Source organism: Typopeltis vanoorti, chromosome 3, assembly GCF_054136105.1.
Source record: "Typopeltis vanoorti isolate ZY-2024b chromosome 3, IOZ_Tvanoo_1.0, whole genome shotgun sequence".
Taxonomy (NCBI): Eukaryota; Metazoa; Arthropoda; class Arachnida; order Uropygi; family Thelyphonidae; genus Typopeltis; species Typopeltis vanoorti.
This window is the reverse complement of record NC_143551.1, coordinates 96,031,781-96,058,861: the sequence shown is the minus strand read 5'-3', so window position 1 is coordinate 96,058,861 and position 27,081 is coordinate 96,031,781. Positions and strand designations below refer to the sequence as shown.

Sequence of the window (27,081 nt, the reverse complement as noted above, 5' to 3'; positions counted from 1 at the left end):
TTTCCGAGGAAATACTACCACCTGGATATTCACGAATGTTATCTTACGATTCTCGTTGTGAGTTTTTAATAGTAGGTTTCAGATGCAGCTAGGACTATAAACTACTACAGGAATTCACATAGCTTAGTACAAAAAGAGGAAAGAACTTTGGTGCATAAATACTTGCATTCGATTTTCTGTCACTGTTTTTGAAGTATTTATTACTTTTTAATAATTTTAACAATATTATTTATAATTTTCATACAATAATCTTGTTAGAAAGATCTCAGTAGCACAGTCAATATATATCCAAATAAGCTACAAAGACTAGCATTCAAATTCCATAAAGAACGGAATGAATTATAATGAATGAAATCTATATATATATATATATATATATATATATATAAATGAAAAATGCAAATACATGTGGAATATGAATCACCGCTGTCATTTGGAACTTTCTGTAAACAATGTAATAAAGGTACAGGCTAAGTGCAAATGGCAGGTGAAGCGCGACACAGTATTTCTCTTATCAATCCCAACATGTCGAGAAGTGAGTATTGTAGATTCACTTGTATTTGGCCTCTCAACTGCTTGACAAGCTCTCTGAATCAACATGGTGATTCGTTACTACTCTGGAGGGATTAAAAAGCGGAATCCACATAAGTAGAACAGGGAGAAAAACAGCAACAAAATCAACTTATCTATAAGAGATCTATAAACGTAGCTCCTTTCCAAAAACAAATCCTATTTCTGACAGATTCCCCCCACTACTATTATCTACATACAATTATCGTTAGCTCCCATTTTTTGTGCTTCCTTTCCACACCGCAGTGGTTGGAGATTAACTTGTCTCCATCCCATTAAAACGAAAATAAACCCTTCCATTATTTGGGAACATTGATCAAGAGTAAACGGATAAGTATTTTAATACTGACTAGTTTCACCAAACTTAAGCTGTTAACATCGTCAGGGTACAAGCACTGAGGTTAAAACATATCACAAAATAGATCTTAACTGTAAATTCTAAAAATTATAGTTACAAACCAAAATAGCATTGAACGTGAATAATACACGTATTGTGTACATGATTTACTAGTTGTTGCTAAGTAACGTTCTATAGTTAACATTAAAGTTCATTTCTTGTGTGTTCAGAGATCTAATTAGAGTTTTCCATATCTCTGGAAGTATTAAACCTTGGCTCCTGTTAAGGTTATCTGTAGTGCGTATTACTATGGCTGCTTCTTTAAACATTCGAGAGTGGTAGTCTTCTTCTATGTAAGGAGTACAACTTTTGTCCCACTCAATGATGTGGTTTGTTATGGAGAAATGGGATGACAGGCCTGATTTGTCTTGTCTGTTGTTTTTAACATAACCCATGTGTTCCTTCTGTCTAATCTCGAGGTTTCTCGAAGTCTGGCCGATGTAACTTGAACCACGCGAGCATGGGATATTGTAGACTCCAGCATACTTATAGAAATGATGGGTATCTTTTGGAGATCGTAGTAGTTTACGAATTGTTTCTAGAGATTTGAATGTCACTCTTATTTTGTGTGGTTTGATACATACGGAATGGCAATTGTTGTAATATATTGAGTGTCTTCTCGTTCTCTTTGTGATGGCTCAGAGAAAAGGAATTTGTTGACGAGTCTTCGTGGGTAGCCATTCAAGATGAGGTTATTAGATATCAATGTTAATTCATCTTGGAGGTCCTTTTCATCTGTTGTAATGCGGACAGCTCTTTTCTTTAGTATGTGTACTATGCTGAGTTTGTGAGAAATGTGGTGTAAGGAGCTAAAATGTAGATAACGTCATGAATTCATAGGTTTCCCGTAGACTGATAGGTTCATAAGGTCATTATCTTGTTTCTTAATTAAGATGTCTACGAACGGTAGTTGTCTTTTTCAAGTTCTAGAGTAAATTTAATAGAATGTTGAAAGGAGTTGATTTTATTGAGAAAATCAATTAGGTCATCTTTGTTGTGGTTCCATACAATGAAGATATCATCTACATATCTCCACCAAATTATTGGTTTAGGATTTATTTGAGATAGAATTTTATTTTCGAGATCCTCCATAAATAGGTCAGCACAAGAAGGTGAAAGGGGGCTACCCATTGCCAGGCCAGTTAATTGTTGGTAAATAGTTTTCTTCCAAGAAAAATAGTTTGAATTTAGGCAAGGATTGTACAGTGAGGTTATATCTTGTGGTAATAAAGTGCCTAAGATGTTGATAACTTCCACCACAGGAACGTTTGTAAAAAGAAGTGACATCTAAGCTTGCAAGTAGATCATTTTCAGATATAGTAATGTTTTTTAATTTGTCCACAAAATGTTGTGAATTTCGGACATAACTGAGTTATGGATATGTTGCTGTAAGAGTTTAGAGAGATACTTATACAATAAGTAGGTAGGTGAGTTAATGCCATCTACAATGGGGCGTAAATGAATATCATCTTTGTGAACTTTTGGAACCCCCATAAAGTCTTGGAGTTAGAGGGTGCATGGATTTTAATTTTTTAATTAGATCTGTTGGCCGGGTGATCATATTGTGTAGTAATTCGTTTGTGTCATTGTTATCATGTTTACCATTGTTTCCGCATTAATTCTTTTCAAACTAATAGAAAAATTTACCAACAGCCAGCTACTTCATCATCCGTAAGACTAATATTTAATTAACAATCATTTGCCGGAATAGATTATTTTTCTATGATGCATAATCTCCATATACTAAGGAAAGGTTCAAAAAAATTCAAGCTAATGCTGATGATATCCTGTGTGAAAAGGGGGAATCTTGTAAGTAAATTCCCTTTGCAAAAGGCAGAACTAACGTGGTAAGTTCTTCAACTGGCAAGCAACAAGGTATATTACCCTCAAGCAAATACTGGCCACTCTCTAAATTTTGTCCTTTCGTCTACCAATTTCATTTCCGATGTAAATCAATGCACCGAAAATTCTGATAATATTCAGATGAGGGCATTTGTTCGATCATTAAGCTCCCCAATCTTCTTGTTTATTGATTCATTCCAATGAATTTTAAATTTGCTGCCTTTTTGCTCATTGCCTGAAAATTTAATGCCGTTTTGCTGATGCCTCCATTTCATTCTTCACGGAAAAAAAAAATAATAATAATAAAGAAAGAGTTTCTTTCATTCAAAAGCGATCTTTCATGACGTCCTTATTTATGATAGCACGTAAATACTTAGTAAATAAACATTTTCTTTCTGAAATCGGCATTCTTATGCAGCTCTTTTCTTTAAGACGGTTTTCCAGACATTGTTTATTTCAAACAATCGTGTACAAATTCGCCTCGCACATATTAGGACCAAACAAAATTAACACGACCCCATTTACAGCTTTCTTTTCAGAACACAGCAATTCTCTATCACAAAGATGTCTGTTTGTTTTTATAAATATGTCATACGCATATTTTTAACCTTTTCGTTAGATCCTATTCAACTGAACTAATATCCATATTTCGTATACTTTAAGAACCTGTGAGCAGCATCTAGTCGCTATTTATATATTTTACACCAATTTCAAACTCAACGATCTAGTTTTCATTCCCTTTAAGTGTACTTTTTGAAACAACATACTTCTTCATATGTGTGTGCCCGTATACATATAGCGAAAGATGAGAGAGAGAGAGAATGCTAGTACTAAATTAACAGCCAACAGGTAAGTACTGTATCGGTTTATTGTACTTCCTATAGCTAGCTTGTTGGGGGGCTTGATCATCTTTACCTGGGATTTCAATGATTAGTTAAGCTTTCAAAATAAGTCTTTTCTTAAGTAGATTTTATTGTGATGCACCGGTTTAAACTATGTTCCGCGATCCCTGGGAAAATTAAAAAATATCCCTATAATTCAACTTATTCGTTCCAAAACAACTTTTAACACTTCGATTATTCTTGTCTTTAAGCTTTGTAACTTACAAAATAGTGTGTTGTTAACAGAAGCATACTTACTCATTGTAAATATCAATATAATTGGTCGCTTTTCATCCTTTTGTAATTATATCCCATGCTATTGTGGGTATAATTACATATATGCATCTAGTATCAAAGCCCTGAAAATTAAAGCACCCTGAAAGAGACTGACGCTTTTACTGAATATAGCAGTCAATCTTTGAATTTTTGCTACCCGGATAAACTTTACATTTTAAGTTGGTCTTACGCAGCTCTTTTCCTTAAGACGGTTTTCCAGACATTGTTTCTCTCTTAAACATTGATTGTCATTTTTCAGTTCAATGAAATATCCAATTTAAATCTACCTAAATTTATGTAGATGTAAATGTATGAGATTAGAGTAGGAGAGGTTAACTAGCTCTCTTATTTTTATATTGCCTGCAAATAGAAACATACAGTTTTTAATTTCATGATCAGTATCACTAATAAAACCTAAGAATATTTTATAACACAAAAGAATCTGTAGGAGTGGAGCTCAATGATTTCCATCTGCATGAATAAACTCTTTAGTTATAGCAAAATTTATATGTTCATCGATTTTCATCTTTGTATACTCTTATTAGTATTGTATTAGTACTGCGGGTATAAAATTCTTGTCTCAGTGCATTTAATTTAACAATTTTTTTAAATGGACTTTAAAAAAAAGAAAATTCAAACTTAATAGCTAGTTTACAGATCATAAAAAAAACGTGATGACAAAGTTCATTTTAGAAATAACAGATGTAATAAAGCCCATCCTACATTTAGCTATAATATTTTCGTGAGTAGCAGCAGTGTAATATACACATTTTACTTTTTTGTTATTAAGTTCAAGTAAATACAGGCAAAAAAAAAAAAGAGCGATCAAGTCCTTCAACAAGCAATGGGGGGTGCAATAAACCGATTTTCTTCATTTATTCCATGTTCCACCACAAAATTGTCTACACAGACAGCAGGGATTCGTGAGAACGCGAAGAGGCGAAGTGTCAACAAAATTTTCAATCTTGGTACCTTCTATCCACACTTTCAAAGCACGCGCCTTTAAATGAGCCAGATAACAATCCCCCTTAACGCGTCACGTAAGCACAACAATCACTTATCTCGCTAAGCGATATTCCTAGGGCTTTCTTCTATTCCGAACACATTATAGATAGTAGGACGTTGCTGCGTTCGAGTTTCCTAGGCTTGTCCACGGTAAACGAACCACCTGCTTCCAGCAGATCGTGCTGCAGAAAGTAACTTTCTCATATTGAAAAAGTTGCTTACGTCGGAACAGAAGTGTTGAAGTGAAGTGCTGAAATGAAAGGGATAAATTTGACTTATATAAATGTGTATCAACATGTTTAACATATATGCTTTACGTAATTTTAAGAAGAAATTATTAGAAAAATCTCTAAAAAGGTCAGATTTGCATATCATTATGCAAATAACGACTTATTTTCGTCCTGAAATGTTTTCATAAGTACAGCGAGAGTAGAAACTGAAGAATGTCTTACGATTCTTTTTAAGACTTTTATGACCCTTTTTTGATGACTGTACTAGAACACGCTATCATTGCAACAGATTCAGCAGTTTTGGCCGATATTAATGGTCGTTTCATATCTAGCAGATCATTAAATTCTACCCACATAAACTAATTTCATAGAAATATTCTTCGCTGTGCATTTTAGGCATGCTGAGTCATACTAAAAATAAATAAGGAAAACAACACCTACACGTCTACAATCTCATAAAATGAAGAAAATTTGGAGTTCTTCATATATATCTATATATTTAATAACAACAAAACTTTCTTCCTACACCGTTCTGATCCCCCACTTTCAATATTATCCTACCCCAAAGGGCTCAAATGAAAGGTCGAATTACCCAGATTTGTAAATGAAAATATTCAACTTCAAAATTTTCAGACGAGATCTTTATGAAAAAAAGTTTAGAAGGTCAGAGAAGAGCTACTGTCAGCAGAGGTAGCTGGTCCGCCAGTCTTGCCACTCTTCCAGTGGAGAGGGCGCGTACGCAATATGCCCACCACACTGTATTAGCATATCCATAGGGTATTTTCTGATTCAAGTAAGTTCTATGGAATACAGATTCATTATATTCTTTAAAAGTACTTCTGATTTTGAGCTAACTTTTTTGAAAAGAATCAGCCCGTATAACATTTTAAAACTGCTTCAATGAACTACGTAACTACAGGAGTGCAAACTATGCGAAACATTCCAGAAAAAAATCATGTAAATATATGAAATAAATAAAAGAAAAGCAACTTAATATATATAATAAATATGAAAAATGGTAAATTACTGATATTTGTTTGTTTCTATATAATTATTCTATAATCTGGTATGTACGGATCTTCACGACTAGGCTATCTGTATATAGACAGTAAGTTAGTTATTCTCATGTGACGTCATTTTGAAGCCGTATGCTCACTCGCGTACCTCATTGGGTTTCGGGAGTGAAGCCTTCAGTTAGAAGTGGTAAAAATGACTTCGCATTAATTGCTTTAGCGTCCCATAATGCAAATCACGTATCCTTTCGGGTGTGTATAATACTATGCATTTTGGGAAGGGCCCGAGATGGTTTCGACTTTTATTGATGTACTGTTAAAGTGCAGGTGGCACCTCCCTCGAAAAACTCTGAGTGATCAATAAAATCACTCTAAATCTCAATGAGTGACCCAAAGGAATCACCCCTAAACTCATCAAAATCTCATCGGTGGCTCTACTCGATGGCAAAACCCTACCATGAAGCAGAACCGTTCTACTCCCTGGAATTGACATCCAAACACGAACATTATTAGAGCTAAGTTGTAGAAAGTTTTTTCACATCATTATAAAAAAAAAATTAAAAATGCCAAGAAATTATATTCATCTTTAATCTTTTATCCAAGCGCAAGAAAACAAATTTGGCACGTGAAGATTCTTCACGCGAACTCTGTTTATTTTCAGCACATAGTTTACTCAGAACATAGAAATGAATCGTGATAAATTTCAAATAATGCATCGCTTGCACTTCATTTTAATTAGAAGAAACCAAATTTATTGGTAATTTTATTTTATTCCAATAAATATTTGCGATTATTCAAATTTTCGGTCATCAAAACTAATAAGTAAATATAAAGTAGACCCCTCAAGTGCACGAATATACAATTACAACGTTAAGTGCATCAAACCTATATTAGTATCTATATACTGTTCTAACGAGAGCTGAATGTAGTGTTCCAATTGTCAAAAAAAGTTTGATTAATCCATTAAACACGATAGGACAAGTCACGGAATGAAAACTCGCATTATGTCATCTACACTTTATTTAATCTTAAATATAAAATTAAAACCTTCTCGTTACCGCGGAAAATAAGTAGATAAAGCATCTGAACAGATATTTACACGGTATAGTCTATTCCGATAACCATACAATTTAGTTGTTAGATCCTTCTGTCTTTTTTTTTTCTTACTATTATACTTACACGAAATAAAAACATCGCAAAACAAAGAACAAGTGTGCACATTTAAAGTCAAATGGAGACATGATCATATTGTTTCTTAAATTAGAATCCATAAGATTGAATAGTTTCGATTTGAATTCTGTGGCATTATTTCCATGGAGAAACTTGGAACATTTTCTTCGTTCCTCGGCTAAAATATTAAAAAAATCGTATTTTTCCTAGATGATTGCACAGCGGATCGATAGATTAAACAGTTCAACACTACAGTTCACGGTCCGGTAGAATTACCCAGGTTATATTCTGACGTTATTTACGGACAGACTTTTAAATATAAGCAGAGTGTAATTTCATGCAACACATAGCAGTGGTATGTCTCTGTGAACCATTTCACAGATGAATAAAGTGTCTCAGGTTTTGATCAAACTTTAAATATGAAAGGGAATATTGTTTACTTACAAAACAATTCGAATCGAAAATAATTCTAGCAAATTCATCGCGATTCTAAAAGAAGAAAAACAACTTTCGTTTATTTCTTGCTATCCAGTTTGTTTTTGGGACAAATATGTGCTTGCTAATGAGAACGTCGTTAGTACGATCTCGCCAAATCTTGAAGTTTTTTGAAAGATCTTTTCCTCCATTTCAAACATTGATTGCTTTGTTGACCTGGAAAGTTAGATCCACTCCTCTAACGGAAACAATTCTAAGTTAAGGAAGACATAGCACTGTGCAAATCTCTGATTATTTCTACATTATCTGATCAAAAATTTCTGGAAAGCTCTTCGTAGTACTAGATATAGTTATATGCACACAACCATTGTTAACAGCTATAAAAGGAAGAACACGACCCTTGCAATCATCATCGACAAACATTAACAGTAAAATGGTCATACTAAAGATTAGTAATTTTCGACGTGGGCGCTACTGTAGGATGTCACCTTTGCTGCAACACCAGTTCAGGACATTTCTGTCCTACTGCACCTGCCACGATCAGCTGTAAGTGATGTTACTGTGAATGGAAAAGCCTAGGAGCAACAACAGTAAGTAATCTCAGACACATAATTTCACAGAACGGGACCGTCGAGTGCTGAAGTGCCTGACGCGAAAAAATCTTCTGTACTTGAAACACTCGTTATCGAGTTTCGAAATGCCTCTGAAAGCAATGCCAGCACTACAACTGTTCGTCAGGCTGAAGAACATGGGTTTTCACGACCACTCACTTGCACACAAGCCTAACATCAGCAAGGGCAACGTCAAGTGTCGGGTGGAGTGGTGAAAAACACTCGTCGGCATAGAGCAGTGGAAATAAGTTTCCTGGAGTGAAATCGCCCTTTACCATCTGGCAGTCCGGGGGACGAATTTGAATTTGGCAGATGCCAGGAGAACGCTACCTGCTCGAAAGTATTGTACCATCTATAAAATTTGGAAGCGACATCATGGTCTGGGATTGATTTTCATGGTTCGAGATAGTCCCCACACCCCCCATAACAGGAAATGCCTCCGTCCACAAAGCTAGGTCTGTGAATGAATGGTTTCATGAGATGGGTGTTGAAGAACTTGACTCCATCAAGCACTTGTGGGATGAACTGGAACGCCGATTGCCAGCCAGACTGAATCGCTCGACATTAATGATCCAGCTCACTAATACTGTTCTGGAAGAATGGAAGGGGATTACCGCAGTAACGTACCTTTCATGTTAGAGTGAGAGTTCAGATGAAGAGAGGGATCGGAATATTTTTGATCAGATAGTGTAGTTCTCAGCAAATACTAGCGGATCTATACAGACACATGATTTATATCGGGTAAGAGTGCACTGTGGTATTCACTATGCAACTCCTGCCAATCTTTCCAAAACACAGGAGAAAGGAGTTAAATTGTTTAAAAAACTGGAAAAGTAATTAAGGGAGGAAGGGACTATTACTTATAATAATATAAGCAATATCATTGTGAATTACGAGGAAATAAATTTAGCAACAGATATTTAAGAAGATCGACATTGTTCGTAACTATCGAATCAAAAATACTAAATAACTATGTATTAAGCAGATAATTAAATGGGAAGTAACCTGTAGATCTGTAGATAGATAGAGGTAAATTTAGTAATTTTTAAAAACAAAGGGAAAAAACGCTTACTCGTTAGAAAAGCCTTTTTTTTTTTGTAAGTCTTTATTGCTGTCTTTATTTAGCAACAACGATACGAATCATGAAGAACAAGAGTGAGAGAATAAAAACATCTGAGGCACGAAGCAAGTCAACACTGCCAATATCAGATAACAGGAAGAATTATTGCCTTGTCAGTGCTAATGACCGAGGAGCTAATTTATATAATAAAGGTGCAGCCACTAACACTTCGTTTAATTAGAGCACTGTTCTTGTTTATTTAAATTTTTTCAGCACTTTGTGGCTATAGTTTATTGAATATTTTTATCTAAAACGACAGTGTCTAAGATACAAATAATAATTCGTGGGGATGCTAACTTATTTCTGTAATTTCACAAAATGTGTAAATACCTGCTTAGATTTGTTGTGTCTGTTCATCTATCAAGTTATTCTGATTTGTCGATTTTATTAAAATCGTGTATTCGGAATCTTTATAAAACGTGTCAGCAAAGTTTCAATCGGACGATTTACAGGGAAAACGTGTCAAAATTTTATATACTGCAGTAACTCCATTCTGCTAAATAAAATGCTAAAACTTTAATAAAATTTAAGTTTTAGCATGTACACAAGATATACATGTGATTCAATTTTGGCTTGGTCGATTTAATAATTTTTATTAGCAAAATAATTTTGCACTTCCTATATTAATTTAATAATATTTAGTATTTATGATCTATATTAAAATATCGAGTCATTTCAATTTTGGTTTCGATCAGACCGTTTGTAGAGGCAAAATAGTCAATGCAAAAGCGTGTCGGGTACCACAGTCAAAAATGGATAAATCTTTCACAAACACGTTAGAAATTTTGATATAAAAAAAAGACGCCTTTTTTAATAACATAAAATTGACACAGACATGATTGCTCTCGTGAAAACAATGGAAATACGACAATCGAAAATTCAACCCTGAACAATATCAAGATGTCTTACTCTTTGGTATTTTCCGAATCTTAAGACCCATAATATTTCCGTAACCATAGTATAGTAGGTGAGAATTATTACTTTATGACCAATCTGAGTTTCTGAGAGGAAAAATGACTGATTTTTTTTTTTTTTAAAGTTCTTCAAGTAATGTCAATTTGTTAAAGACATTATGATAATTATTGTGAAAACATCGTAAATAGAAAATACGACTTTGAACAATTTCAAACTATATTGCATGCAAATAATTAAACCCATTAAGACAATGTTTATTTAGTCATGACATGAACTATATGTATAAGGTACAGAACAGTAATTTTAGTTGTTAATCCGGTCCTAATTATAAGACTACTCGAAGAAACACATTTTTTTACGTTATTATTTCGTTTTTATTAGAAAAAATATTTGAAGTAATATATAGCAGGGCTTTTTTTCTCCAGGAAACTCGGGTTTTCATTCCGCATACAGACAAATCGACCTTTAGGACACACGCAATTTACAGACAAAAAATACTGGTGTAGTGGTGGTGAGCAGTAGATGGAGATGGAGGGTCGTAGAGTGGGTGCCCTCCCTCGATGAGTCTTTGAAGGTGTCACGAAATAATAATAATAATTAATTAATATTCTTTTTTTTTCTCGCTTTAACTGGACCGTCATAATGGCGAAACAATTCCAAATGATAATCATAATTCTATATGCTTTGATGGAATTTAATTCAATTTGGTATTTAGAACTACTTTTTTTTTTTTTTTAATTTGAAGTCATTTTCGTTTCAGATGGACTACTTAAAGGAAAAAAATAAGCAAAACAATGTTATGTCTACGGTACATATCTAGATAAGTACGGAAATTATTGCAGACCATAAAATTACGTGTTTCGTAATTGCATTGCGGTAGGGTAGCAACATTCATTATCACAACTGAACTTAGAGCCGATTTTCGGCATTCTCCCTCCTCTGTACCTCCGCCCTATATTTTCGGCATTCAACTTGTCTGGGGGAATCTTAAGCAAAACTTATATTCAAAAATGTTGCCCAAATTTGGAATGGAGGTGCTATTCATTATCGAACAACGTTCCTGCAGAAGTGTGCGTGTGTTTTCAAGGCAACTCTGAAATTTAGTCGGACTGGGTTGAATTTCACAGAGGACTCTAATTAAGCAACGCAAGGAATAACTATATTACAAAATTGGTTAAAAACTAAAGATGCGACCTGTAGAGAAGATCTGCAAGAAAGTCATCCCTTCATTTTAATATGATTGAGCTGAAATTATAAAGCGTAAGAAATATTAGAATCAACATATTCTACATTTGGTCGAACGATGCTGTCTGTAGAGACTGAGTAGAAAGTAAATTTCCTGCTGAAAATTCACCCTTTATTTCAGTCTACTGGGCTGAGTTTTTCAAGAACCTTCAGAAACAACTAATTAAAATTTCGTCGTAATGAGTTGAACTCTAACCTATAGTGTGTCTGCATAGGAAACGACAACCTCTTTAATTTAGTCTGATTGGAATAAAATTCTTAAAATAAACACTATTCCAGTTTGGTCGAAACAATACAAGTTGTAGAATTTCTGCGGAGAAAGTGTCCTCGTCTATACTCCACTCCATTTTCGTTTAGACGAAATTTATCAGCGGCAAGTTAGCTTATATTTCACATTTAGAGAGAAAAACTGATTATATTTATATTTCACATTTAGAGGAAACTAGTTAAACGATGAGAACGGAAGTGTTAAAAATCGCTGCTGCTGATGAGGGAGAAAGAGAAATAAAATTTCAAAATCTCGCCACGATTTTGAAAAAATCTAACATACAGAAGCCTTATTAAAATAAAATCCCAAATAAAGCTACTGACATACATACAATGAAAACTCTCCAAAAAACCTGAAACATTTATGTATCTTTATAGGAATTTTCTTTTCTTAACTAATGCACCGCAAAGAAATTATTATTGCGAACTATTTTATTCTTTATTTTAATGATTAGTCAAGTTGTTTCCGATTATAACAAACTGGTTTACTACACTATACTGATTAAGATTTATACTTCTGCTGTTACACAGGTTAAAGTATCTTCCAATAAGGCTTGAAAAAAGGTAAGCGTTTCGAGAAAATTAAATCTTATTAATTTTAGAGGTTTATTACCTTATGTAATCTCAAAGTCAAAATGTACTGCACGATAACTTCACAAAAGGTATATTGCTCACTATCGATGTTATCGCTTTCAGAAATTTTATTTCAGAAGTCTATGTACTTATAAGTATTATTTCTGGGAAAATTCCCATGTTACTCCTCTAAGTAAATATTATTTTTAAAGCTATTTAGCCTATTTTTGTTTAGGACTACCCCCCCCCCGCTCCTTTTTTTTTATAATGTCATTGGCTTTTTACTTAAATTTTAGGGCATTATGGATGTTTTTTTATGAACAGATATATGAAGAAAATGTACTTGGTGCGAAATAGATATTTCATTCTTCTTCTTAAACATTACTGACATACAATGAAAACCTCCAAAAATATGAAAGATTTATGTATCTTGATAGGAATTTTCTTTTCTTAACTAATGATAGTCAAAGAAATTTGCGAATAAATTATTATTGCGAATTATTTTATTGTTTATTTTAATGATTAGCCAAGTGAATAGCTTTGCTACTGATTCTTTGTAATCAGTCTGTAATACCACCTTTAAGATGAAGTCAAGAGTAAAATAGGGATTTAATCAATTTACGAAGAAAGTCCCCTCCCACCCACGTCATTTTAGTTTTAATGAGCTTGAGCTGGAAGTGTAAGACAGCTGCACTTTCCACTTGTAATATTAGTGCCATGGTGGGATGGGGACCAAAGTATAATAAAAACCTGACCACAGAATACAAAAGTGGATACGCCTAAAAACGTACTTTTGAGTAATTAAAAAAAAGGAAAAAACAAAGAAGATTAAAGCTATTTCTAGGTTTACTCTCCTTTGTTATTGTTTTTTTTTCTTCTTTTTACTTAAATTAGATCCATGTTTATAAAGATCTAAGTTAAGTAAATAAGGAATTTTTTATGTGCTTCCACTCATGAAAGGATGTATCGTGGAAGATTTAAGGATTTCTTATAATTTTCTTATTGTTGTATTTTTAACATAGTCAGGAAATCCTTATCCAAAAAGAATTTTTTTTCAAGCCACTTCAGGCCTCCATATTGATGGTTGGTCTCACATCTAGAGATGGAAGAATTCATCTATCACCTAAAGACAATCACAAACATCCATGCCAACGGCGATTCGAATCTGCAGCCAAAAATGGTTGGAGAGGGGACGGGCTAAAAACTCGGCTAATTACTTCATTTTTTTTTTATTTTGAAATAAAATAAAAATATTTTGACTACAGCGAAATAAATAATGAGTTATATAAACATACAAACTATTGCCAGTCAAATAAAAAGGAGCATTTAGAAATAGATTTGGCCTGGTACTGAAAATATACGGGATAGAAATTCTGAGGGAATCTTTGAAATGGATCGAAGGAAAATGAAAAAGTCTAAACTAGCTTGCAAAGAATGAAAGAAAGAAAAAAGAAAGAAAGAAAGATGGCTGATGGGAAGAGCTGGTTTGAAGCAGAATTAGCTGCAAAAGGTGGGATAACTAGAGGAAGATAGATCTGGGCCTTACATGTCATAGGTCACGAAGAGGATGGATATAGTTCATTCTTTGTGATGAACATGGTATAAAGCTGGGATTTATAATATATATATTTAAATCAGTGGAAAATCTTGTCTGCACAATGCATCCCACAGTTTTTAATCACTGAGCAGTACACACATGAGTTGAACAAGGAATAAAATGAAACAAACAAAACAGGCGAAATTTTATTATTTTTTTCTCCCAAGCTAGCATGAAAATTTTCCTGCACACCTCAGGATTTGTTTATGCCACATACCGATAGAAAACTTGTGACTAGAAGAGTGGGGAGATACCCACAATTCTGCCTTTCTACTAATAAGTAATTAAAATCTACTTTTACACACCACATTACTAAAGCAGAAGCAGGAAAAAAAAAAAAGATGGATCACAATAATAAACCACATCAGCAAGTAAGGTCAAGTAAACTATGCGGGGAAGTTCTTTATTCTACTTAAATCGTTGAGTTACGCTCTGGAGATGATAAACACTCTTCAGGGAAACAGAGTTTAAACTGAAGTTTTCTATGCAGTTTAATTTCATGGAATTTTCTTGAAAATTCAAGGAACTTCCGAAAATAAGCACAGAAGGCGCGTTTTCGGTATATAATAATTTCGATTTAAAAAAAAAAAGGATTTTAAAACTAGGAGAACCACTTTCTCCTCTTTAACAAAGAGCGAGATGACATACTTTGCATCGGAATTTTTTTTTTTTTTTTGGTACCGTAAAAAGGATCATTCATTCTAACCGAATTGGTAAATAAATAATAACGCAGCATGCATATTATTATTATTAAGAGAGACCTCCAGGAAGTCAGAGACTCATCGAGGGAGGCCACATAATACACGCACCAGCTATCATTTTTTCTTGAATTCAGTCACACTGCTTCCACTCACAACATCCAATGGCAATCCATTCCAATCACGCACCACCCTATGAGAGAAACATCTAGCCCTTAACCTTTTCTTAGTGCCATTTATTCTTAGCTTCCAAGGATGCCCTCTTGTCCTTTCCCCACCCTTCCAAAAATTGAAAAATTCCATCAATTGAAATCCTGTATGACCCTTTCAGAAGTTGGTAAGTCTCAATCATATCACTATCTTTCTCCTATTTGCTAGTCTCTGCAGTCTACAAATTCTCAGACTGTCTTCATAATCAATATTCCACAATCCTGATATCATTTTTAACACACTCCTTTGCGCTCTCTCCAATATATCAGAATCACAACAGAAACCAGGAGACCAGACTTGCGCACAATAGTTCAAGTGAGGTGTTATCAAGGCCTTGTAAAGAGGTAAAATGACATCCTTATCTCTACATGTGAATATTCGTTTCAGCATTGCAATTATTTTTTGAGTTGTATTTGCAATCTTTGTTACCTGGCCCTTGAACTTCAGCTTCCAATCTACTAACATTCCAAGATCCCTAGTCTCATTAGTTTCTTCTAGCATAATTCCCCCAATATAACATGGCACTGGATATCTAATCAAGTCGAAGTGGATGACTTTACATTTATTGACATCGATTTTTCTATGCCCACAGTTCCAACCTATTCAAATCATTCTGCAGTACTGCATATCAGCAGCATTCCTGATTAACCTAACTTATCTTTGGATCATCAGCAAATAACCGTATGTCGCTTGTCAAATCCTTCGCAATATCATTAATGTACAGATTGAATAACAGTCGACTAAACACTGATCCTTGTGGTACACCTCGTTACCTTAAACCTTGCAGTCTCACATCCCCCGTATACCACTTTTTGATATGGCTGCCAGTCAGCCATTTTCTTATGCACGCTAATGTTCTATAACCCAAACCCATATTCTCCAATTTGGGCAACAGTCTACCATGCTGTATTCTATCAAAAGCTTTAGCCAAATCCAAAAGTATATATCATGGTGTATCCATTCCCGTTGTCTAGTTTGGTAACATTGTTATAGAATGTGAGAAAGTTGCTAAAACATGACCTTCCCTCAGTAAACCCATGTTGCGCATTGCATAGTAGAGATTCACTGTCAAATCATTTCTGAATGCGAGCCGTAACCAATTTTTCCAAAATATTCACCACCACCCCTGAGATACTAATTGGTCGATAGCTGATACATCGGTCTTTGCACCACCCTTGTGGTGCAAAGACCGATGTATCAGCTCTAATACCTGGTCCTCATACACCTGAGTTTCGTCATCCAGTGAAGAGGTAGCAGTGAGCTCAATGTCATGTACACCAGGTTGATAACTTTTAACAAAATGGGCACTCGTTAGTTGTAAAACCTCTTCTGCGTCTGTAACCCTAACGCCATATGCATTTAGAAGTATTTCAAGTTCATTCTTTCTTTTACTTGAAGCATATCGATAGAATTTTTGTGGATTGTCTTTAGCACGCAGAGCCAGTTTCTTTTCATGCTCAGACTTTGCTTTCCGTACAACAATTGTGACTATACTAGCCTGCTGCTTATATCTTTCATTACGGACATCATCCTTATACACAAGGTATTCCTTCCTCATCATCCTTTTCTTACGAATCTCTTGCTTTATACGATTACACATCCATTTGACTCCTACCCTATTTATTCTTCGAACTCTCGGAGAGACTAATCTAACCTCTCTTAGAGGTTATGTTTTTTTGATGAAAAAAAAAAGCATGATACACATGTCGAAAGTGTAACAGGTTTTAAAAGATCGGTATGATATTCCTAGTCTATTTCCCATAATGAAACTGGTGTTTTGTTTATTATGTATGTCATCAAAGTTATTACCTGCTCTGCTGAGCGTCATTAAGCTTTATGAAAACACTCATCTGTTAGAATGCAGATCTCTAATATCCTTCTGACAAATCCAGAGAGCGTACTGGAACTGCGAAAGACCACGCGTTCTTCCTTTTTTTTTTCTCTCTGAATTATTAAAATGACTAAACACATTTCATCTTTAACATAAATCTCAACTTCCTGTTCACAGCATTCAGATTATTCAGTTTAATCTTTACACAACGGTAACCACAATGGATCTCTTACGCATTAGCTGTGTGGCGTGTACGAATAAATAACACTAATATTGTGCTTACGGGAGTACCATTTCAGAATTAACTAGAACTGTGACTGACAGTAATGGATCACCTGTTTCATTGCAACACCGGAATGTCTCAATTCCTTTCCTCTACACGTATTCCTATCTGACTCTAGTTCGCTTGATATTGATTGCTATCAACTGATAACCTTTCCCAGCAGATGGCAACTCCCACCTCTGTCATGGGATTACTGTTACCTGTTTCCTCATCAACCATCGTCTCGTAAGCCACTTTCAATTCGCTAATCACCCACCGCGTGTTGATACTTGCTATTGCGGTCAGCAGCTACATGCACAAGGATTTTCGCTCGTAGTTCAAACATGCAAGTAATGAAATTTGCAAGTCCCTTTTGATATTTGCTGTTAGCTCTTATATCCATTTTTACTGTCATACTGCAAGTGCGACGAAAAACAAAACCAGCGGAAATTACTTAAGGTGAAAACATATTCTTAAGCAGCGATTTCGAAGGCCTCCCCTCCCTCATCAGCACAAGTAAATCAGTGATTCTTTAATTTTCATAAAATAGCAGTCCCATATACACTTCTTTTTATAAGAAAGTTACAGTCAACTATTTGCAATTTACGACATTACTAACTTTTTATAATCTCTCATCAAGAAAACTGAAGATGTTCGAATGAACAGCCTTACGAGAAATCACGATTCTCACATAATCCCAAAGCCAAATATGAAAATGAAAGCTGATCATAAAGATATCCAGTTTTTATTTTTAAACTGATGTCCTTAACAAAGCATATGGAAACCATTTTACAGCAATAATGAGCTTTAATACAGCTTTACTGTATTAAAAAATTGCGTGACTTAGGAAATAACAAAAAAAGACAAAAGATGAAAGAGAAACTCAGGGCCAATTAGTATGTCACTAATCTATCCTCCTGATGTTAATAACTTATGAATAGCGATTATGCTGTAAAACTGCAAATTGCTGGTACCATACTAGAACTGGCAATAAGTATAATATATATTTAAGCTAACCTGATACAAGCTGCTAATCTAATCTGAAAGAAATTAGGTAGTAATGAAAGTTAAGTCATCCGATCATGTAAGAATAAATTTTATAAGGAACTTGCAGTCGAAAAGTTGCAAAGCCGATGTTAAAAGAAACAAAACTGTGTTTATTCGTCTTGAAGGATCATTGATATGGGAAAGGAGTTGTTACCAATTCAATCATATGGCTGGAGGGAGGGAATGCCGATCTTTCGAAATTTGACTATATACGGTTTCATTTTGGGTGCGGCTCTCATTTAATATCTTTCTCTATGCTGCGCTTTTCATTCTACAGTAAGGACCAACGATATATATAGAGAGAATTCTGATGGATTTTCGATCGCAAGCTAGTTTCGTTATTGTAGATGATCCTTTGTTACTTATTAAAGGAAGGGAGTGAGGGAAAAAGAAAGAGGTCACCCGATGATGATAGTGCAGGTAGTGTGCGCGTGTGTCCGGTCAATACTCCAGTCCGAGTGGACCAGTGCTGATAGCGTCCTTCTTGTTTCCTCCTACGATTACATCGTAGTAGCAGTCGCAATCACAACGCTGACAATGAACGGTTTCCAATTGGTGGAATCCCAAGAAGGGAAAAACGTAGTCGAATCTTCAATTCCAACCAGCATTTTTTTCTAATAAGATCAATACTAGGAGGACTGAAGTAATGCAGCAGGAATATATAAGAGTAGGGAAAACAAATAAAGCTGGTTAAGGAAAGAATCGATATTCTCTCTGTGGCATGTGGAAACAATTTGGATACTATACATATTTATTTATATAACACTGGCGGGGAGGGAGAGAGTGACCTATGCCAAAAGATCAGCAGAATATATCAAAATACTGATTTATAATTATTTGGAATTGTCATTGTACTGGATTATTATTATTATTATATTATTATTACAACTAGTCAGTGAAGGGGAAGTAGATGATTAAATGTTCATGGGAACCAAATTTAGAGGATCGAAATTTTTATGATTATCTCATTTTAGTATATATTCCAACAAATGATGTGGAAGCATAAATTTGACCTTTTCACAGGGAGCGTAGTAGTTAAATATCGTTCTTGTTCCCTAAAAAGCAACCGCCTTGCTACTTTATACACCGACTCCAGTGTTTCCGCTATTAATTTAGAAATCGTTAAATAGTCTTCCTCTGAGATGTCACTTCATTCATTGGGCCGTTGTGTACAATGGTAATGTGAGTGAAGCAATCAGCTGTGTGTATTAATTTTCTAATAATTTTCAGCGTATCACTTAACACCCTAAGAATACTGTTGGTCATAGGCTGATCTGCAAGAACGAATTCTTGATGCACACTCTCTTCACAATCAAAGCAGAAACAAACATTAGTCTTATGTCCGAACAGACCACTCAAATCTGGTTTCATGGACTAATTTTTTGTGTTTTTATCTAGCAATGTGCTACTCATTGCTAAAAAGAACAAATCAATAAATTCAATTTGAAATAATTTAAAAAGTTTTGCATAAGCCTGGGAGGGGTGCACAGATTTTTAAACATGCCATCGTACTGAAGATGGCTTGTTGGCGCCTCGCCCTTCAAAAATGAAGTCTCAATTTATTCCCATAAAAACCCATTTATTTCATGAAATCATGAAATCTTACATTCACACTTTTTTTTTTTTTACAAAAAGAAAAGTTTCTTTCTCAATTTAGCAGATACAAAGGCATCAACAAATCCTGAGAAATTTCTTTTTAAAGCGATGTCCACAATAACCAGCGAATTGATTTTATTCTCTCTAAGAAATTATCTTTTTGTATTTTCATTCGATTTAGAATGAAAAACTTCTCTTAGCTGTACAGTTTGTAATTGCAGCGTTACATAAATCCTTAAAGCAACATCTGACTGGGAATCAATGATCGAATGATTTATGTGTAAAAGTGTAACAAATATTTATTTGTTAAGTTCTCAGTTCATCTAAAAATCCAAACGATTTCGTTTCGCCCTTTTAAAACCACGAGCTCTGGGCAAGTGCCAGGTCTGCTCATGATAAATCCGGGTCTGTACCAATAGTCATTTTGTAGTGGTATTATTTTTTTTTTTTTCGGCGCAGAGGTGTAATCCTCTACTTGAGTAAGCGAATTTTATTTATTCTCTCGATATCAGCCAAATATTTTTGTATTCGTAATAGCCTTTTGTGGAGAGTACGGACATCAATAAATGTTCTCTTTGGCGAGGATATATTAGTAATCTCATTCAAAACATAAAAGTGAAGGAAATAATCATAAACCAGTTTGGAAAAAGAAAAAAAGGGGGAAAATTGTTTTTAAATATGTCAATGATTCTAGCTCGCCTAAATGGAAAATTTCCAGTGTGGTTGAAACGTACTGGAGGAAAAAGATTTCGTGCAGAAATCTAATGCTGTAAGAGCAAACAAGAGAGGGAATACGATCCCCGTTTCAGCAGAGTAAAAGATGGTTGCTTAAACGTTCTTCGCTGACCGCGATGGGAATAGAATCCAAATTTTTCATTGTACCAGATGAAAAATAAAAAATACACTACAAATTAAAAAACGGTATAACAATAATCATAACCATATTTGTAAACGTGTAGAACACAGTCAGAAACAGTAAACAGTTTGATATTTTTCCACACAGTTACTCGTAAGATCTAAAAAAGCAGACCTAGTTTGGAGAAGTTCATAACTTAGCAATTTTTTAAAGCAACTTTGTGAACATTTGCGAACGGTTTGATTAAAACAAATGCCATTCGAACTTCAAATATTCTTTTAATTTCCATATTTTATAACAATCTTAATATATATTTATAGGCGTTGCTGCTTCAATAATTGGGCTATATAATTATCTATTTCAGTACTAAGTATATGGTAGGTTTATTTGAACGGTTAGTCGGCGGTATTATCAGTTTAAAAACAGTTATTGCTCAAAATGTCAAATGCAGCTAAAAGGAGCTCTTTAATTAGTAATAGAACAGCAGGGATAACATTTTCATTATGCTGTCCAAATAGCAAATGGATATAAGGTTGGAATATTTTCATAAAAATGTTTTATATCCAACAAAACCAGACCAAATTTTACTTTAATTTTAATAACTGTATAGCATACTGAGTGCCAGACCATCAATTTGCATATTTATTCGTAAGCCACACCGCGAAGGAACCGGCTGTAGTGTTACTACAAAGATATCAATATCTACGAATGTTTGCAAAGAATGAATCAGATCGCGTTCATTTAAACATCCACTCACGAAATCATTTATAACGTATTAGAGTTTGACAACTTTAAAACATTCATGAAGTAACAATGCGAGAGTTGAAGCCAGGGCATGTCGGTAAAATTATTTTCCCAATCCACTCGACAAATGGATCATAGTCCATTCAAAGATAAAAATTCTTTCCAAATTTGGTCCCACTTAATTACCATAAGATCAGCGCGAAAAGAGTAATAATCATGGGAGATTTTAATTATCCAAATATTCATTGGGTAGCAGTAGAATCTCATGAGAAGAACCAAAATGCATTTATTGAGCTGTTGCGGGACACCTTCCTCAAGCAGCATGTGACAGAAGGAACTCGAGGTCAAAGAGTGTTAGATTTGATTATCGTGTCAGAGGGTGTTTCAGTTAAAGACGTAATTATTCTGCCTCTGGTTGGTGACAGTGATCATGCGGTACTCACTTGGGAAGTGACTAAGTTTATGTATGTTCCATTCAGAAAAGATTACATACTGAACTACAAAGCAGGAAATTATGACAAACTGAGAAGCATACTGAGTTCAGTGGAATGGGATCGGTTGATGGATGGAAAGAATATCGACGGTGCATAGGAAGCATTAAACAATACTTAAATGATGCGATATCAGAATGTGTCCCGAGAGTTTCGAAGAATAAATAGGGTAGGAGTCAAATGGTAATCTTATTAAGCAAGAGATTCATAAGAAAAGGACGATGTGGAAGGAATACCGTGTGCATAAGGATGATGTCCATTATGAAAATTATAAGCAGCAGGCCAGAATAGTCACAACTGTTGTACGGAAAGCAAAGTCTAAGTATGATAAGAATCTTGATTTGCGTGCTAAAGACAACCCACAAGAATTCTATGCTGCAAATAAAAGAAAGAATGAATATGAAAGAATAACTCTTCTAAATACAGATGCAGAAGAGGTTGTTCAATTAATGATTGTAGTAGAACAACTAATGATTGTTAAAAGCTATCAACTGGTGTACACGACATTGAGCTCACTGCTACCTCTTCACTGGATTAAGAAACTCAGATGTATGAGGACGAGGTATTAGAGCTGTTGAACAAAAATAAGAATTCAGCAATGGGAACTGATGGGATATCAACACGTGTGCTAAAAGAGTGTTCAGCCGAACTGGCTGTTCCTTTGACAAGGCTGTTTAATATGAGTCCCAGAACAGGGAAGATTCCACTGGAATGGAAAGAATATATGGCAATTCCATTGCACTGGGGTGGTGCAAAGACCGACTATCAACCAATTAATATCTTTGGAGTGGTGGCGAAGATTTTGTAAAAATTAGTTGGGGCTCGCATTCAAAAAAGGGTTGACTATGAATCTCTACTTTGCAATGAGCAACATGGGTTTACTAAGGAAAGGTCATGTTTTAGCAACTTGCTCACATTCTATAACAATTTTACCATTGAACTAGATAAGGGGAATGGATAGATCATGATATTTTTGAATTTTGCTAAGGCTTTTGACGGAATACAGCATGGAAGTCTGTTGCATAATTTGAAGAATATAGGTTTGGAGTATAAAATATTAGCGTGGATAAGAGGATGGCTGACTGACATATATCAAAAGTGGTATACGGAAGACGTGAGTCTGCAAGATGTAAGGTAACCGGTCGTGTACCACAAGGATCGGTGCTTCGTCCACTGTTATTCAATCTTTACATTAATGATATTGAGGATTTGACAAGCGACATACAGCTATTTGCTGATGATGCAAAGATAGGGTAGGTTAATCAAAAATTCTGCTGATATGCAGTACTTCCAGAATGATTTGAATAGGCTGGAATTATAGGCATGGGAAAAGAGATGAATTTCTCAGTTCAGTAAATGCAAAGTCATGCACTTTGGCGTGATTAGATAGCCAATGTCGTATTATATTGGTGGTATTATGCTAGAAGAAACTGATGAGGCTAAGGATCTTGGAGTGTTTGTAGATAGGAAGTTGAAGTTCAGGGGCCAGGTAGCAAAGATACAACTCAAAAGATAATTGCAATGCTGAAACGAACGTTCACATAAAAAGATAAGGACGTCATTTTGCTCCTTTACAAAGCCTTGATAAGATCTCACTTGGACTATTTGTGCAGGTCTGGTTTCCTGGTTTCTGTTGTGATTCTGATATATTGGAGAGAGTGCAAAGGTGCGTGTTAAAAATGATATCAGGATTGTGGAATATTGATTATGAAGACAGATTGAGAATTTGTAGACTGCAGAGACTCTAGCAAATAGGAGAAAGATAGGTGATATGATTGAGACTTACAAACTTCTGAAAGGGTCATACAGGATTTGAATTGATGGAATTTTTCAATTTATGGAGGGGTGGAGAAAGGACAAGAGGGCATCCTAGGAAGCTAAGAATGAATGCCGCTAAGTGTGTTAAGGGCTAGATTTTTCTCTCATAGGGTGGTGCGTGATTGGAATGGATTGCCATTGGATGTTATGAGTGCAAGCAGTGTGAGTGAATTCAAGAATAAGTATGATAGCTGGTGCGTGTAGTATGTGGCCTCCCTCGATGAGTCCCTAACTCCCTGGAGGTATCTGTTAATAATAATACCTTTGTACAGGACCATCGAAAGTTAATCAGTTATAATATTTAATCGAAACAGATTTTCCAAAATGACTGCGGAATGGTTGAAAAGAACTCGAAAATTATATATCGTATTCGAGTTTCTCATTTGATAAGTTATTGCTTTAATATCTTAACTAGACACTACTATATCAGAATGAAGTTATTGATACCTCAGCTGCACTAACAGAGCATATTGCCTATAATTACATATAAGGTCTAATTTCATTTTCTGATTTAATTCCTTGTAACTACAAGAGGAACAAGGAATAGTGTTAGCAACTATTGTAGAATATTTGGTAGCTTAGTTTACGGGATTTAATAGCTAAGATATTAAGCTATGTAATGAAGTAAGAATGGACAACTACATTAATAACTATTTTTAAGGTGAATGAAAAGTTTTCAGAACCAACGAAATGATTCTAAAAGCATTAACGAAGGAGAGAAAATTGGTAACATAATAAATTACTGTAGTGATTCGCGATTGCGTCTATTTCCCAGGTGAATAATATTACTCTTATTTAAAGGTATCTCAGCTGCTACTAATTAACTGTCTTAATCCGTTAATCTCCATAACTTTTAATTCATACATACAAGTGAAGACTAAATTCAATTCTTTTTCAGTTTTATTTCATTACAATCGCACTCCATTGCCAGTCAAAGTATTGCAAGACGCAATGATATTTAGTTTACAGATCGTGATTAACCATAAAGTTAATGAAGTTGAATACACTATAGCTGAATGCATTAGCTATATTTAATTATAAGTTCGATGTTATTATCAGAATCGGTCGCTGCTGTTTTCCACGAAGGAATGGTACTACATACGGACTTCGGAATTTACGCAAATTATTAACAACGTTAATGATTTAAGAGGGTTGGAGCCAATTAAAGAGACTACATTTTGATTTCCAGGGTCGGCAAAATACCGGTTTGTAATGGAATATATTCTCCAGTATTTAAATACTCAAGTGTTTAAATTATAATTCAAAAGATTCCAATAGTTAGGCATTTCCTTTAGGCTGTTCCAGTTAGAAATGAGACTCGAAACTCCCATTCTCTTTTTAAATCTAAGAAAAAAAAAAAAAAGGAGTGGAGCAATTTTTTGTGATTATTTAAAGCTACTTTCTACTCTATGAAAACGAGCAAGAAGGTGATTTCTATAATTTTTGTTTATGCGGACTGTTTTCATTATACTTTCGCAACTATTGTCATGATAAATACTGTTATTTAGAAATCCCCAGTTCCCCAGCAGAATCTCCTTTTAACTTTTCGACGAGCTAATGTTATAGAATTTCTCAAGAGTATGCATCCGTGATGCATTAAATAATGTATCGATTTTAACAATTAAAACGGTGCATCGGTAACTATCACTTTTTTTTTTTTTTTTTTTAAATTTAAAAGTTGTGCAAAGTACGATTTCTAAGGATTGCTCTTTTCCAGCTTAAGCTTCCAATAGGTACGCATTTCCTTTAGGTACTTATAATAGAAAGTGAGACTCGAAACTCCCATACTCTTTAATAATCTAAGAAAAAGGAATGGCGCAATTTTTGTAATGCTATTTTCTACTTTCCATCTATCTTCCAAGGTGGTACATTATCCCGATGGAGGTGACATTGCCACTAGGATAAACTATGAGCACGAAGCGATGGCCTTGATCGGCAACAATTTTCAAGTAAGCTGTCGTACGTTGGTCTTTGTAAACCAAGATATCATTCCCCATTTTACTATCATCAGCCTACACAATCAATGGCAACGGATCCGGATGCTGATTACCATCATCAAGTGCGCGCGCGCTCATCTGCTCACCCATGACGAGTGAAAATTTTTGTTGACGAATAAAATTTGCCAGTATATATATATATATATATATATATATATATGAAAGAATGATCATTGAATCGGTTAACATACATATTTTTTAAAAAGAATTGAATGACTAAAACCGAAAATTAAGTAAAAAGGTTTTAATATTAAAACACGACTAGTTTCGGCTCTTGTAACAGCCTTCATCAGGTGACATTATAAAAGAAAGAAAAAAGAAAAACACTGAAGCTTAAATAAACTATGAACAACATAGAGAGTCTCTATACATAATTGACATTAAATCGTTGTGGTTGTATTTAAAGCTGTTCTTTCGTTTGTTGTATTGTTGGGAAAGTGCGTACTAGTAGCATCTCGTGAATGCCAGTACATGATTACAGCTGAATGGCTATCTGGGAGGTTGTAGCTCAAGTTATTATTTGGATGAACAGGATTGAAGATGATTTCTCTAGATTCCACGATTTTTTAATCCGTTTCTTAATAAGCCACCCAAAACCTTGTCATCATCATCTAAAATACCCTGGTGTATATAAAATATTGTGTGATGGTGATATTCCTTATTTTGGGCAGACAGACAAAATCTGTCGAACTGCGTATGGAAGAACACATGAGGGACATTACTTACAAGAGACAGCGAGCCAGTGCATTATCAAGTCATATCCTTTTCTCGGCTAATCCTAATGATGAAAGCCAAAGTCACACAGTCTGCTGGGAAAAATCTACTAACATCTTCCGTTGCAATGATGAACTAGAGAGAAAAATCGGGGAATCTCGGGAAATCATCTTCAATCCTGTTCATCTAAATAATAACTTGAGCTACAACCTCCCAGATAGTCATTCAGCTGAAATCATGTACTGGCGTTCACGAGATGCTACCAGCAGGTACTTTCCCAACAATACAACAAACGAAAGAACAGCTTTAAATACAACCACAACGTTTTAATGTCAATTATGTATAGAGACTCTCTATGATGTTCATAGTTTATTTAAGCTTCAGTGTTTTTTAGTGTTTTTTCTTTTTTCTTTCTTTTATAATGTCACCTGATGAAGGCTGTTGCAAGCCGAAACTAGTCGTGTTTTAATATTAAAACCTTTTTACTTAATTCTCGGTTTTAGTCATTCAATTCTTAAAAAAAAAAAAATATATATATATATAGCCTTACTTACCGCACCTAATGGAGCATGCCACTCATTAGCTATTTTGCTGATTATCACTGATTGCGTCATAATGGAATAGTATAAACAGGCATCATTTTACCTTTAGACAAAACTCAAGCGTACAG

General features: G+C 34.7%; 1 protein-coding gene across 6 annotated transcripts in view; it reads right to left on the bottom strand.

The window, feature by feature from the left end:
* The window catches only part of LOC150108403 (protein O-linked-mannose beta-1,2-N-acetylglucosaminyltransferase 1-like), a 378,713-nt gene that overhangs the window by 71,223 nt on the left and 280,409 nt on the right, over positions 1 to 27,081 (bottom strand). Inside the window, exon 21 of one of the 6 annotated variants that reach the window (XM_090415826.1) lies at positions 4,657 to 5,221. The exons of the other annotated variants lie outside the window; for them this stretch is intronic. Coding sequence (XP_090271952.1) covers positions 5,107 to 5,221 — 115 coding nt within the window. The 3' untranslated portion in view covers positions 4,657 to 5,106. Of the gene's footprint in view, positions 1 to 4,656; positions 5,222 to 27,081 lie in introns of those variants that run through there. 6 annotated transcript variants of the gene reach the window in all.